The 12,847-nt window shown below is 37.0% G+C and overlaps 1 protein-coding gene across 1 annotated transcript; it reads right to left on the bottom strand.

The window, feature by feature from the left end:
• Positions 1 to 1,061: 1,061 nt before the first annotated feature.
• Positions 1,062 to 12,620, bottom strand: LOC139139157 (receptor-type tyrosine-protein phosphatase epsilon-like). Its single transcript, XM_070707962.1, has 21 exons — positions 12,495 to 12,620; positions 11,364 to 11,636; positions 10,525 to 10,833; positions 10,069 to 10,174; positions 9,780 to 9,832; positions 9,085 to 9,443; positions 8,852 to 8,939; positions 8,269 to 8,345; positions 7,904 to 7,940; positions 7,402 to 7,499; positions 6,812 to 6,937; positions 6,030 to 6,184; positions 5,590 to 5,725; positions 4,985 to 5,134; positions 4,617 to 4,716; positions 4,222 to 4,301; positions 3,639 to 3,773; positions 3,276 to 3,404; positions 2,787 to 2,935; positions 2,314 to 2,449; positions 1,062 to 1,939 (listed from the first exon to the last, which is right to left on the bottom strand). Exons 1-21 carry the CDS (start codon positions 12,610 to 12,612, stop codon positions 1,820 to 1,822), a joined length of 2,934 nt encoding a protein of 977 aa, XP_070564063.1. The 5' UTR covers positions 12,613 to 12,620; the 3' UTR covers positions 1,062 to 1,819.
• Between the last annotated feature and the right edge of the window lie 227 nt (positions 12,621 to 12,847).

The raw sequence follows: 12,847 nt of genomic DNA, 5'->3' as shown, positions 1-12,847 counted from the left end.
GTAACACTTCCTTTATCGTAATTGGCACAGTCTCTTGGTTTGTATGAAATCGTGCGAGTAGGCAAACATCTTCAAAAGCAGTGCTGTGTGCGTAGTACAGTGTCAAAAGAGTATGCAAAAAGAATATGGTCATGTCAAGGTGTAGACCAAGATTGTAAAATTGATATTTACAACAATTCTGACAGCAAGATTACTGTTCATTACATTGAAAATGAGTATTTTAATACTCAATATAAGTTTCTGTACCAGCAGAAGTAAAGCATAGTCGGTCGTAGATCATTCCTACAATATTTGCTGTCATTATAAAACGTGAATTTGATGAAAGAACGATTCTACATAAATACGTTCCTCAAAAAATATGATTTTATCGCTGCTTTTGTTATAAAGATCTCCGCCAGCAGCTATTATTAATTTAATTCTCGTCGTAAAAGTAATGCAATACTGACGTGCAAAAGTCAAAATCAAGAAATTTTAAGAAGTCAGATGGAACAAAATGGGCCACCCTGTAATCCAAATGGCAAAATAAGCGACAAACACACAATTCTTAAAAAATATCTATTAATGACAAACGTATAAGCCAATGCAAAAACTTTGGCGAAAAGTTTGATTTAAATTTGCCGATGTGAGGCAAAGTTTTATAACGCTATGTGAAGCTTTCTTGCCAACAAAAAAAATATTCGACGTAAATGGACTTTCGTTACTCTTTTGGGGGACAAAAAATTATAAATTGCTGTTAAGATACAGAGTTTGTTTACTTTTCAAATGAACAGCTTCAAATTTCTCACAAAAGACTATCCTTGGTTTTGTTATGAATATCTCTACTGGCGTCTGTTCTGATTTGAATTTCTTTATAAATTGCTGTTAAAATACAGTGTTTGTTTACCTTTTTAAACAACGATGCTAAATAAACAGCTTTCAATTTTCCCAGAAAAGACTATCCATGGTTTTGTTACAGATCTCTCCACTGGTATTTGTTCTTATTTGAATTTCTTCTATAAATTAATACATATTGACTTGTAACATTAACAAAGTACAAAACCAACTTGGATAAATTTGGGCAGCATGCAATGAAAAACAGCTGATAGGCAAATGATGTGCAATTCTACAGACAATGTAGATTCATGGGTATTCCTATGAAACAATGCAAAAGGATTGATAGAAAGTTTGCCGTAAAAGTACCCATATAAGGCAAAGAATTTACGACCACCTGTTAAGTCTCACTACAAACATACCGTGGACGACACTCACCGTACACTGCCACTCCGTGGTTTACAAGACTTACACTGAAGGACTGGGTAAGTATCGGTGATTTAATGCCAGTCGCCGGATATGTTTCCTTCAATTTCAGATATACTACACGTATGGAGCTGAATTGCTCCCGTAACTTGTGTTTCATTATCAAAATTATTCTGTGAAAAGGAAAGTCGTTGTCGGACTGTTTGCATCCATCAAAGTTAATGTCTTCCGAATGTACATCTCGATTGATTTTTGTACTCTGTTATATAATAGATATGGGGATATTATATTGACATTTAAACATACTTAAACGATTGCACATTTGATATTTGTACCCAGTCATTGGGTGAGTAAATCGTGAAATGTAAGCATCAGCGTACATATAATTGCATCTCTCCGATACACACCTGTTAAGTAAAAGTGATAATATGGATCTTCTATGTATTGCACGCTACAGAAACACACCGTTACCCCGAAATGTATAGTACTTCCCTGCTGTGCAAAACATATAGAAATAGAACCTTTCTCAATGGTAATGCGGCAGACATACTAAGTGTACCCAACATGCTACGAAGGGTTTCACTCAGACAGCGTCGTACACTGGATCCAATTCTGTGTTCTCTTTTGAGCTTTCAAAGTTGGAATACTCTGAGAATGAATCCAGATAGCAAAGACTGACGTCATAGCAGTACTGGTACTGTGCCTGTTAAGATGAAAAAGAAGATAAACATGAAGTATAGGTAAGAATGTACATTTCGGTGTTAAGTTCAGGTGAAATGTATTCAACTTTTTACAGGGGGTGTCATGTTTCTTTTAGTTTTTATATGCAAACACGGGGTCACTACTATATCAAAGAGCTGAGGCACATAATTGTTCGAGAAATTACATTCAAGGATGGTATACACAAAGAAGAGGATTTTAAATCACGCACATCGAGTTTATGTTTAGCATTATCTTTTAAAAAATGTTATATTTCTTCGTACATAACTTAGTCAGCTTGCGTAGAAGTATAGGACCAATAAATCTCTCAAAGGTCTTTTCAGCCGAGCATCTTTGAAGTGTATGCTGTTGACTCACCAGAGTTTCAACCATCCCTGGTCTGCTGTTCCTCATCATTTTAACTGCTTGAAAGACGTCAACCGTGTGCTCAACTTTAATCCTCTCAAAGACCGCAAAAAGGGCGCAGAAGACTCCACTTCTCCCAATACCATTACTGGCGGAATAAAATGTGATTTAGTCTCACCAAGATAGTTTGACGTGAAATGCCTCAGTTACTCTTTGATAAACAACGCCTAACGATGAGACAAAAACTGTGTACTGATGTTTTACAACGTCAACTGCCACTTGCTTGAACGCAGTGGCATGCAACGAGTTTGAGCAGATATACTACTAGTAATAGCTACTTGTTGTGTGACATGTTTATCAAAATTACATTATGATGTTTAAAGTCCAGAGTCGCCATTGCAGCTAAAGTCCCATACGTTTACAGTCAAACAATAGAATTTATATAGATGGACTCAAATGTGCATTGTGTAAAGTAAATGATTTACCTGCAATGAACTGTGATGACGTTATCACCAGACTGCTGCTGAGCTCTCTCAACCAATCCAATCAAGTCAATCATAACGTATACGGAAGATGGAATGTCCTCTGCAGCAGGCCAGTTGACTTGTACCTGTGTGATTTCACGTACGGCCCCCTGAACAAAGGGTAGTGATATCTCATGTCCATTTTTTTGAGATCGCCTTTTCCAGAGACAGAGGTCTACATGACTTTAAAGAATCCATAATCAAATTTCTTCGCTGTTCACAATACTACAGGCCTTCTGATTATGCCCGTTGTCCGCATAAAGTGCTAGCTACATACGTTTCAGAATATTCGAGATTTCTTGGTCAAATAGCTCATTTTCATGGGGCTAAAGTATATCATTCTTAATGAATAAGTATCGCAAATTGTTTGGCCAGTTCTCAAAGTGTACTTAAGCTGCATTTGGATATTGAAATTATGGACTAGCACTGAGGGTAGCCTCCAAGACTTACCGCTTTTGCCGAGTGTGTTAAAAGAATTGTTCTGATATTCATTGCATCGTTCACTTGAGTTGATTTGACCTCGATGATGAATGGACCGAAATGGAGCACCTCGTCATCTGACCAATACTTCCCTCTTTTCTGAAGAAGAAAAACAACAAGGGGTAACCAAGAGCAGCCATGAAAGGTGCTCATGCAAAAAGCTGTTGTTAACTCATGAGCTTATTATTAAGGGGGTGGGGTGGGACGTTAGAAATGTTTTCCGTATCACCAGGCGGGCACATTAATATTAATTAACTTTCGCTCAACGGCCAGGGTCTGGAGCTTCTTTGGCGAGGGGAATGTGATTGTTGACGTTTATGATATAGTTCTTACCATATCATCCGTTTCCATGTCGTTTAGCATGATAATTGTACCAGTCTTGTAATCATACACCATTCTCCAGAAATCAATAATGGTGTGTTCCATTGGCATTTGGGTTGCTAAGAATGCATCCGTTCGTTTATAGGACTTTAAGAGAGAGAGAGAGAGAGAGAGAGAGAGAGAGAGAGAGAGAGAGAGAGAAATAGTTCAGAGAATTGACTGATACCACGTAACAAGAAATGACTACCAGTCGTCATTATTGAGATTCAGAATGATATACAATTAGTGAAGATGCCATGTTTATACATTAGAAGAAAACTATGTATGTAATCACAAAACAGATTTCTATCGACGATTGGTCCATACTTTTGTGTTATCTTCGAACCCTTATATTCAAAGACATGGTGACATATATCCATGTATCCGAATGGTAATACAATATCAATACAGGCTTGTATTTATTATAACATACGTGATTCCCATTATTCATACGTGCATACGTAAATCCCATTATTCAACACTCGTGCAATGTATTACAGTTATTTACCTAATTGGTGACGTAAATTTCAGGCTAAAGTTTTGTACGAGTACTTACTGTTACATATGAAGCATTGATATAGTCTGTGGCTTCTTCGTTCTCTAAACGAGTCATTAGCATTGGTCTGTACTTATCAACTAAAGATTAATACAATCGTATAGGATTATAAAATCTGCGCACTGAAGTCATATTCTTTCCATATTTTGTTATATTATTATGTGAATCATTTTGGTAAAACAGTTCATTGACAATTTTTAGGCTCGCACATTTGTATGTGCAGGTATGTGCATGTTTACTTGTTGACTATGTGCACGGTTCAAAGTAAACTATTAGGCTACACATTTAGCTTTCTTATGATGGTCAGTAGGATGAACGTTTATATATTTTGGAGTATATTTAACATCCCATTGTAAGTAATTAGTGATTAACATGTTACGACAAAGCAAACTTACTGGGTACGATGTGTGGATATCTGTTCTTGTGTTCATTTTCACTCCTCAGACCAACATTGCAAGTATCTGGAGATGGCTCGTGGCAAAGTTTTGCAAGATTCTAAGCAGAATAGACAAAGATTGTAAAATTCATAAGTGGGGATCTAGTAGTAGATAGTGAAGATGCACGACCAAGACAATACGTTCAAATATATCATTATCATAGCATGATCTTATTGTCTGTAGGTTTACTCTGGGAGAAAGTGTGCCAAATACCCAGATGTTTAAAGCATAGAGAGACGTAAAGCAAGAACAAATGGGTACGTTAATTGATAGCAATTTTCTTTTGAGTTACTCTGTACACTTTGCGATTGCGTTATGGCACTTACATCAAACTCAATTTCCAAGTCACATTTTCCTGTCAGAACATCTTTTTGTTTCATTTTGTGAAGTTTCTGTCTCAGATCATGAGTTGGTATCGCGGTAATACCGCACAGTGTTGCCTCGAGAACTGCACTGTAGATAAACTCGTATTGCTCCTGAAAAGATACACAATGCCAGATATAAAGAATTAGTATAGGTTTAAAACATCCCATTCTGAGAGAAAAGCCAACAGTTTTGTAAAACAACAATTTTTATTTAAAATGAATTCCCGTATTAGAGATCAAAAAGTAAGCCTAGAAATATTTCATATTATATCAAATTCAGCTATTGCAGTTTATTTATTATCCCATCTTTACTGTCCCAATTCGCGTTTTAGGTACTTGCGATTGTTAGTTAATTTGGAAATTCCTAAAGATCCAAGCACGGGTAGCATTCATTCGATTACAAAATTACCATATCAGCTCTAAATTGACCAAAGAGAAAGAGGACAGGTTTTTAAGTTAACATGACCGTATTTAGATGCATCTGAGATATCAACAGTGCTAGCGCTACAGTCAAAGGCATATACTAGGACAAGGCACGGCAAGATTTACAGATTTGTGAATCTTACGGCTGTTTGCACAAAGTTTATCCTTTCCCGTCTTCCCTGAAGCACGAAATTGAAGATGTCGACTTGCTCCTCAGCTTCGGCCATCTGTAACATGGTATCGATTGTAATAAAAGTTCCCGTGCGACCGACTCCAGCACTACGTGAGAAAATACAACATATTTAAGGTAGGTTGTCACATACTTGTAATCACTTTTACAATATAATTGATGATGCATGGAAACGTGCAAATGTAACTTCTGTTACCAAATCCGGGCATAAACTAATGCCAGATGGGTATGTATGAAAACTGCGGTCGTTCAGTTGAGGAGGTTTTATAGGCGTTGGAATTTGTATGCATGTTTTTCGCACGACCCAAACGATGCTCAGGTACTTTTTCCTACACTATAATATAATGTTTAGACCAATCGTCCATGTCTAGTACGTAAATTTACATTGCTTACCTGCAGTGAATGACTAATGGGCCGGCATCGGGCTCCGTATGCTTGTTGACATTTCTCAAAAATGCGAGTACGGCTGATGGATATTGGGGTACTTTCATGTCAGGCCATGAGGTGAATTGAAAATGCCTTATTTCTCGGGTCCTGCCTTGGTTCTCCTTTGGGATTAATTGTCACAGTAAGGCAGAAAGTGAGACAGTGAGCACGAACACAAGAAATGCATATGCTGAATGGCGTGTGTACAGGAGAGCGGTATATTGCAGCATTTGACGTTGTCCCCGAAGGGGCCTCATTGGGCAACAAGGGGCAAATGATTAGATGGTATTTCAAATGAAGCCGAGCTTTGGGTAGGGCAATTACCTCCTTTAAGTGTCCTAAGACCATATCATGGACCAATGGTAGCAGTGTAAAGGGGTATCGATTTGACTTTGTTTGTTTTGGATAGAGATTGCCTTAACTGTTTCACCCCAGGGATGGTACGTACGGCAAATTCCATGACTGATTTCCAAATCCCAACGTGTAAACCCTAGGTGGGATGGATGGAAGTTGGCATACAAGTGCAACTGGATAGTTACAAAAGTTCGACAAACAAGAAATGGAATTGTTATAAAAAACGTGAACATTCAACATGGAGGGAATGCTGCTAGAACATGAAAAATATCCAATACTTGTAATAAATTCAAAATAGAAGATTAGGTCTGATAAAGTTCATATTATTACATTCCCTATAAAATCCCTGATGTTTAAATGTATGATCCCCGGAAATAAGTGGAAGTTTCTCTTACATTTTTCAAATGGAATTTTCGGATGACCCAGTCGTTGAAGACTTCTTCACGAACATTTTTCACACAAACGTTTCCATATGTGATCGGTTCCTCATCCCGTTTTGGCCAATATTGTATACATTTTTCCTGTGGAAGACGAAAACATTATTTCGAATCAGATGACCAAAGATCTCTTTCAGGTGGTCATCGAGATACAGTATTACAATGTAGAAAGTAAGGATTTGTGCTATGCGACAGAAACTAGAGGTACCGAGCAGTGATTCAAATCACGATGCATTGTTGTTTAAGGAACGGCAACTATGACGTGATTATGCTACATGACTCTTCTCAAGGTCGACACTTCATGCCCTTTACATTGAACAGAAAGTTAGGTCCCTCCGTATTGTACATTCAGAATATTTTTTAAAAACCCCAAATACATGACATAGCATTTTGTCTTGAACACGCATTATAGAATCTTGATTTTTTATTCGCTATATCCCATCCACAGGCAGTAAATGTCTTGAGAATACAGAATTGAGAATACATTGTTTTAAATCTCTCGTATCAAGGCTACGATAATCACAAACATCCATGATTGACAATCCAACCTTATTGTTTTCCATACACTTGGTTGCCATCAGTATTGACATACAGTTTTCTTCCCATATCATTCTCCAAAGGTCATCCACGGTGTTCTCCTTAGGGCCTGAGTGCAATGATACAAAACACTTTACACGTCATGGTGAACTGGGACTAAAATGCGACTGTTTGGACGTACAATGACATTTATTCCGTATGAAATTTCTTGTTATTTGGTATAAGTAAGATAAATGTAACCGTATGGTGTATATTGAAAAATAAGATTGGGAATCAAAAATTGCAATGGTAAACGAACTTCAGTATCTGCGTATATTATATATATATAATATATTATATATATATATATACCTTGCTTCTGAAGAACGACACGTGTGTGTGTGTGTGTGTGTGTGTGTGTGTGTGTGTGTGTATGTAAGTCTATCTGTGTACGTTTCCATTCACTCATTTCTATATCAGACGTGTAGTTTCTGAACATTGTGACGATACTGACGAAAACAAAACAATTATTACCTTGTGTTGCAATATAAGCCTTTGTCTTCTTGTATCCCTGTGGTGTCGAACAACGTAAAATGTTAACGAGAAAATATTCACAATAAATAGAAAACATTGCACATATTTTCCATTTCAATTATGATTAGAAATGAATAGTATAAACTCACACATACAACACAAACAAATTGTCCTTTAATGTGCATTGTTCATTATTACAGGTATTATTACAGGTGATAAAAATGATATGTGAAATGACGAATTTTCCTCAACAACGGCTTGGCAATTACCAGAATACACGGTACTAAATACAGTAATTTTGCCATTTGAACAGTGTTTATATACACACTTAATATCTGAACAGAGTTCTTTAAAATTCATCTTACATTGATGTAATTTGCGTTGATATAGTCTGAGTTTGGATCTTCACCTTGCTTCTGAAGAACGACACGTGAGTGGTCATCTGTACAAAGTATGCAAGGGAAAGAATAAAGATATTGATCTGCGCGTATTTATCGGTAATTAATAGTCATTAATTCCTTCTGAGAGGTACTAATTTCTATGACTTTGCATTTTTTTGCGACCAAATGGATTGCTATACAATATATTGCCCTTCATATAGAACTGCAAGTGAACCCCGCATGTCGGCATTAGGGTATGACGTGATACACATCGATTCTATAGATAATGTTTGACTGTTTGCCTTTCCCTGATGAATAAATTTTACTTGAGAACAGTACATTGGATAGAATAGCATAGTTGATTGCATTTTCAGGCCTCCGGTCGCATTGCAAGGAGCTATATTCCAAAAAAGTAAAGTTGGTATAGAGTAGAGGATGGACAAAGAATGAAGTTGATACGATCAAAAGCGAGCAATACATTCGCAAGGTAAAAATCTAATCCTATATTTGTTTTTGTAAGGTATACACATCGCTTCTAGAAAAGGAAAACACGTTTTAAAACACCTACAAGCACAAATATTCTTGAATCGATTCTTCGGTCTGTTCACAGTCGTTTGAGAGGCATTCCATGTCGCAGTTTGGCCTTTTGGCAGGAGCTGGAAAACCAGAAGGGTTAATGAATTGAAAGGTTTCGTAAGTTATCAGACATCAAATTCACAGTCACGGGTAACTATGTAAAATATATTTCTATGACACAGACACACATACTCCAGAAGACTGCAGCACTGCTATGTCTCTCACCTTATATTCTTCCTTAAAGCTATTTTTGTCTTCATTCGATTTTTTCTTCCATTTTATATAATCTACCAAATCAACAACTTTTATTGGTTTCAAGTGGGAATAGCCTTCTGCTGTCTTATTGATTTCTGAAGTGACTTTCGGTGGAGGTGACACAACGGTCATAGATCGAGGTAGGGTTGACCCTGTGCTTAATGGTCGAGGTGGCGGTGATCCTATGCTTGATGATCGAGGAAGCCCATATAGACCGATAGAGCTGGAATGAAGGTTGTCATGTGCCTGGTTGAGTCCCAAGGCCGACAAGTTTTCATACTGTGGCGCCGTTTGTTTGTTAGCATGTGGGACAGCGTAGGGACTTTGGTCTTCAACGGGAATGAATGAGAGAAGTAGATATGCAAATGAACAAGCAGCTTGTGGCTTACCTTCAATCCAAAATACACCATTTCCAATGTACGACTTTTAGTGCTGGGTATCTAAAGGGCACTGCGACACTTATATACGAAAATAGTAAAACATCAACTTTACTGTAAAGAAGCACTGAAATCAAGGTTAGGCTTTCATTGCGGAACTGTGATGAAGGCTGGAATGTCTAAGAGTTTACATTTTATTACGATGCCAGAGATACGTCTACTATAAATTATATCATATGGGATCTTCACACAACGTACATGACCATAGGTACGGTGCTAGTGACATACCTGGAACAACTGCATAGTGCTGCGCAGCTGTTTCTTTCAGTGGTTTATTTTTGCTGGAAGATGAAACGTGCGAGAAGTATATTAAACTTTGCTAGGAATTGATTCGTTTACTTTACATAGATTGCTTCAATAGCATATTTTTAAGCCTCGAGGTCTTATGGGTCTGCAATATTTACAGATCTGAAATGTTTAAACTAAGCAAAGGAATCGTGATCCCATAGTTTCGCTTGACCAGAGCGGCGTGTTTATAATGATGTGTAGTTCTTGACGAAGAATAGCAAGTACTCACCGTCTTGAACAATAGCAAAGAAGAAGTATCAAGATTAGCAGACCAATGCCAAGAGAGAAACAAACGGCAGATACTATGATCACAGTCGAAGTTGTCCCGGATTCCGCTGTCGATATAAAGGGGAAATGGTGCTGTAGGTATATATATATATATATATATATATATATATATATATATATATATATATATATATATATATATATATATATATATATATATATATATATATATAGTATATATAGGTATATATATAGATACAAGATCAAGATAGATATACATAGATAGATACATACATAGATAGATTGATACATAGATACATAGATAGATATCGAAGTATACAATGTCCTCGTGGGAAATTACAATGCCCGATGCTAAAAGAAGAGCTTGATAAGTATTAACACAACACCGCTCTATATAGTACGTGGCATATTGGAAAGTTGTATCAGCAATAATTACATTCAGTCAGCGTCTGTCCTACTATACTCGGACCGAGATCTCCTCCACCACCGACACCGGGTCTGTGTGTTTTCACTGCAAAGGAGAAGTTAGTAAACGGAGACAATTCTTCCACTGTGAAGCTAGTTGTCTGGTTTGGTGTACCGGCTAGAATAAAACTGTCGTTACCGGCCATTTTGTACCAGACTTCATACTTTTCTATTGGACCATCTCCATAATCGACTTTTTCGTCCCAAGCATCCCAGTTTACCGTCATTTCTGTTCTTCCAGTATTAGTAATCCATGGCTTTTCAGTCAGAACTGGCTGAACTAGAAAAAAGTATACGATTGAAAATAGAAAAATCAAATGATGAGCAATCACATAGTTCAAAGATGTCTGTTGATAAGAATTTAATTATTTGCTTTGAAGTTGAATTTTCGAGCAGAGTATTTAAGAAACAAAACGACTGGGATAGTGATTAATTCCGTTTCTATTAATGATATGAAAACAATTTATCATTTATGAGAACGATAACATAACTTATGCTTCCAGTATCTATAGGAATTTGACATGTTGCAAAGTATCACGGCTTGCTCCAGCTATTTATCATCAGATTGTATATTTTCTATGTCAGTCAATAAGTGAATAGTTTGTACGCTTTTTATCGAGGAAGAGACTGCTTTCGTAGATAGTTTCATATGCAGCATTTTCCTCATTCTCGCACTTCGTCTACTTTCTTATTCAACGCTGTGATAATAACAGTCTGGCGCCAAAACATTGTGAAAATGCGCTGCCTCGTCTAAAATTATCTTGCTCTCCGTCTGATGAAGCTTTGGTACCCGTAATATAAAATTCTTACCATACGCATTTGCTGTAGTGTTCTTTTCAATAGAAAAGGACTTCATTTCACAAAGTACATATTCAGCATTTGTAACTTCAACATTCCTGAAAATGTTCACAAATGTATAGTCAGCATGATTTCCACTTGTATTCAAACCAGTGTAAGATGCCGATAACGTGTTCAGAGTTACTGTCATGTTTTCGTCATTGGCAGTAACGATACAGGTAAAAGTAGTTGGTTCGCCTGAGTTGACTTTCTCTCCTTGTAGTAAACGCATAGTCCGGGTGGAGTCTGCAAAGATAGGGACGTATTAATATTACAACCGGACATTAAGCTTGAATAAAGACAAGGCTATAATCTGCACTGGGGTATTCCTGGCTGCGTTTTGAGGTAGGATATTTAAATAATTTAAGTTTTTAAGGAAGTGTCATGTTACATTTTCTCAATATTTTGGTGCCGTATGAAATTATGAGCACAATTGCGTACGTAGATCCAATGGTTCTATTCCGGATTAGAAGGACGAACGGTGTTCTGCAGACTCGGTAAATCCAAGAGATCGCGTGACATCGGTACAAACAAAACCCATGTGTACAAAATGCTTAAAGAAATTCATGTATGTCTGTGTGCGTTTGTGTGGCTTTGTTTTTACCGTGGTCCATTCGAACTCCGGGTTTAACCTACAGGCCATCTGACAATGATAGTGGCTTAAACTTTGAATGTTCAATTAATTCAACATATTCATTGGTCAGAACTTAGCACATTCATCATATACGATCATTACATTCTGAGAAGACATTGACATAATATATCAAAGCCTTATCCGAGACTCGACAAACATAGCAATACAAGCGTTTACACCGAGTAAACTCAACAAGTGGCCAGTGCCAGAATTTAACTTGGTTTGCGATGCATCATTCTGCTTTCTAGCTAGCTGGACTAAAGCCATCGACATTACTGTTATTGTCTTTGCCGGAACTCACAGAAAAACCGGTTCCCTGCTTCAATATGGCGATCGCTCGTTCTTTCCGTCACAAACGTGCACTGAAATAAAATTAGTGATGTGACACAAACAATGATCACATGGTTATGTTTGTTTTGCTCAAAAGGTGTTTTCGATATAATTTTCAAAGGTTGTTGGAGTATACTCACTATCCTGACAGTTGTTACCGATGTACCCATAATCACATACACTGTCACAATTTCCAGTGTTCTTGTCACAGGAAGTATAACAATTACAGTCAATACATTCGTCAGTTTGACAAAACATCCCATCAACACAACCTTTAAAGATATAGAAGGAAGTGTAAAAAATATGTTAAGGATGTAACTCATTCCTTCCGGTCTTTTCAATGTCCTTCGCATTCGTACACAAGAGTTTATCGATATTGATAATTGAAACACCTTGGGTTAATCTTAAGTTATTTCGGAAAGAACGGAGTGAAAAACAGTATAATATTGTGTTAATTGAGATAGTTAAAGAAAACAAAAATGTGTTTGAGTTA

Source organism: Ptychodera flava, chromosome 8 (genome assembly GCF_041260155.1).
Source record: "Ptychodera flava strain L36383 chromosome 8, AS_Pfla_20210202, whole genome shotgun sequence".
NCBI lineage: Eukaryota > Metazoa > Hemichordata > Enteropneusta > Ptychoderidae > Ptychodera > Ptychodera flava.
Note: the sequence above shows the minus strand (reverse complement) of the source record. Positions and strands in the feature narration are given on the sequence as shown.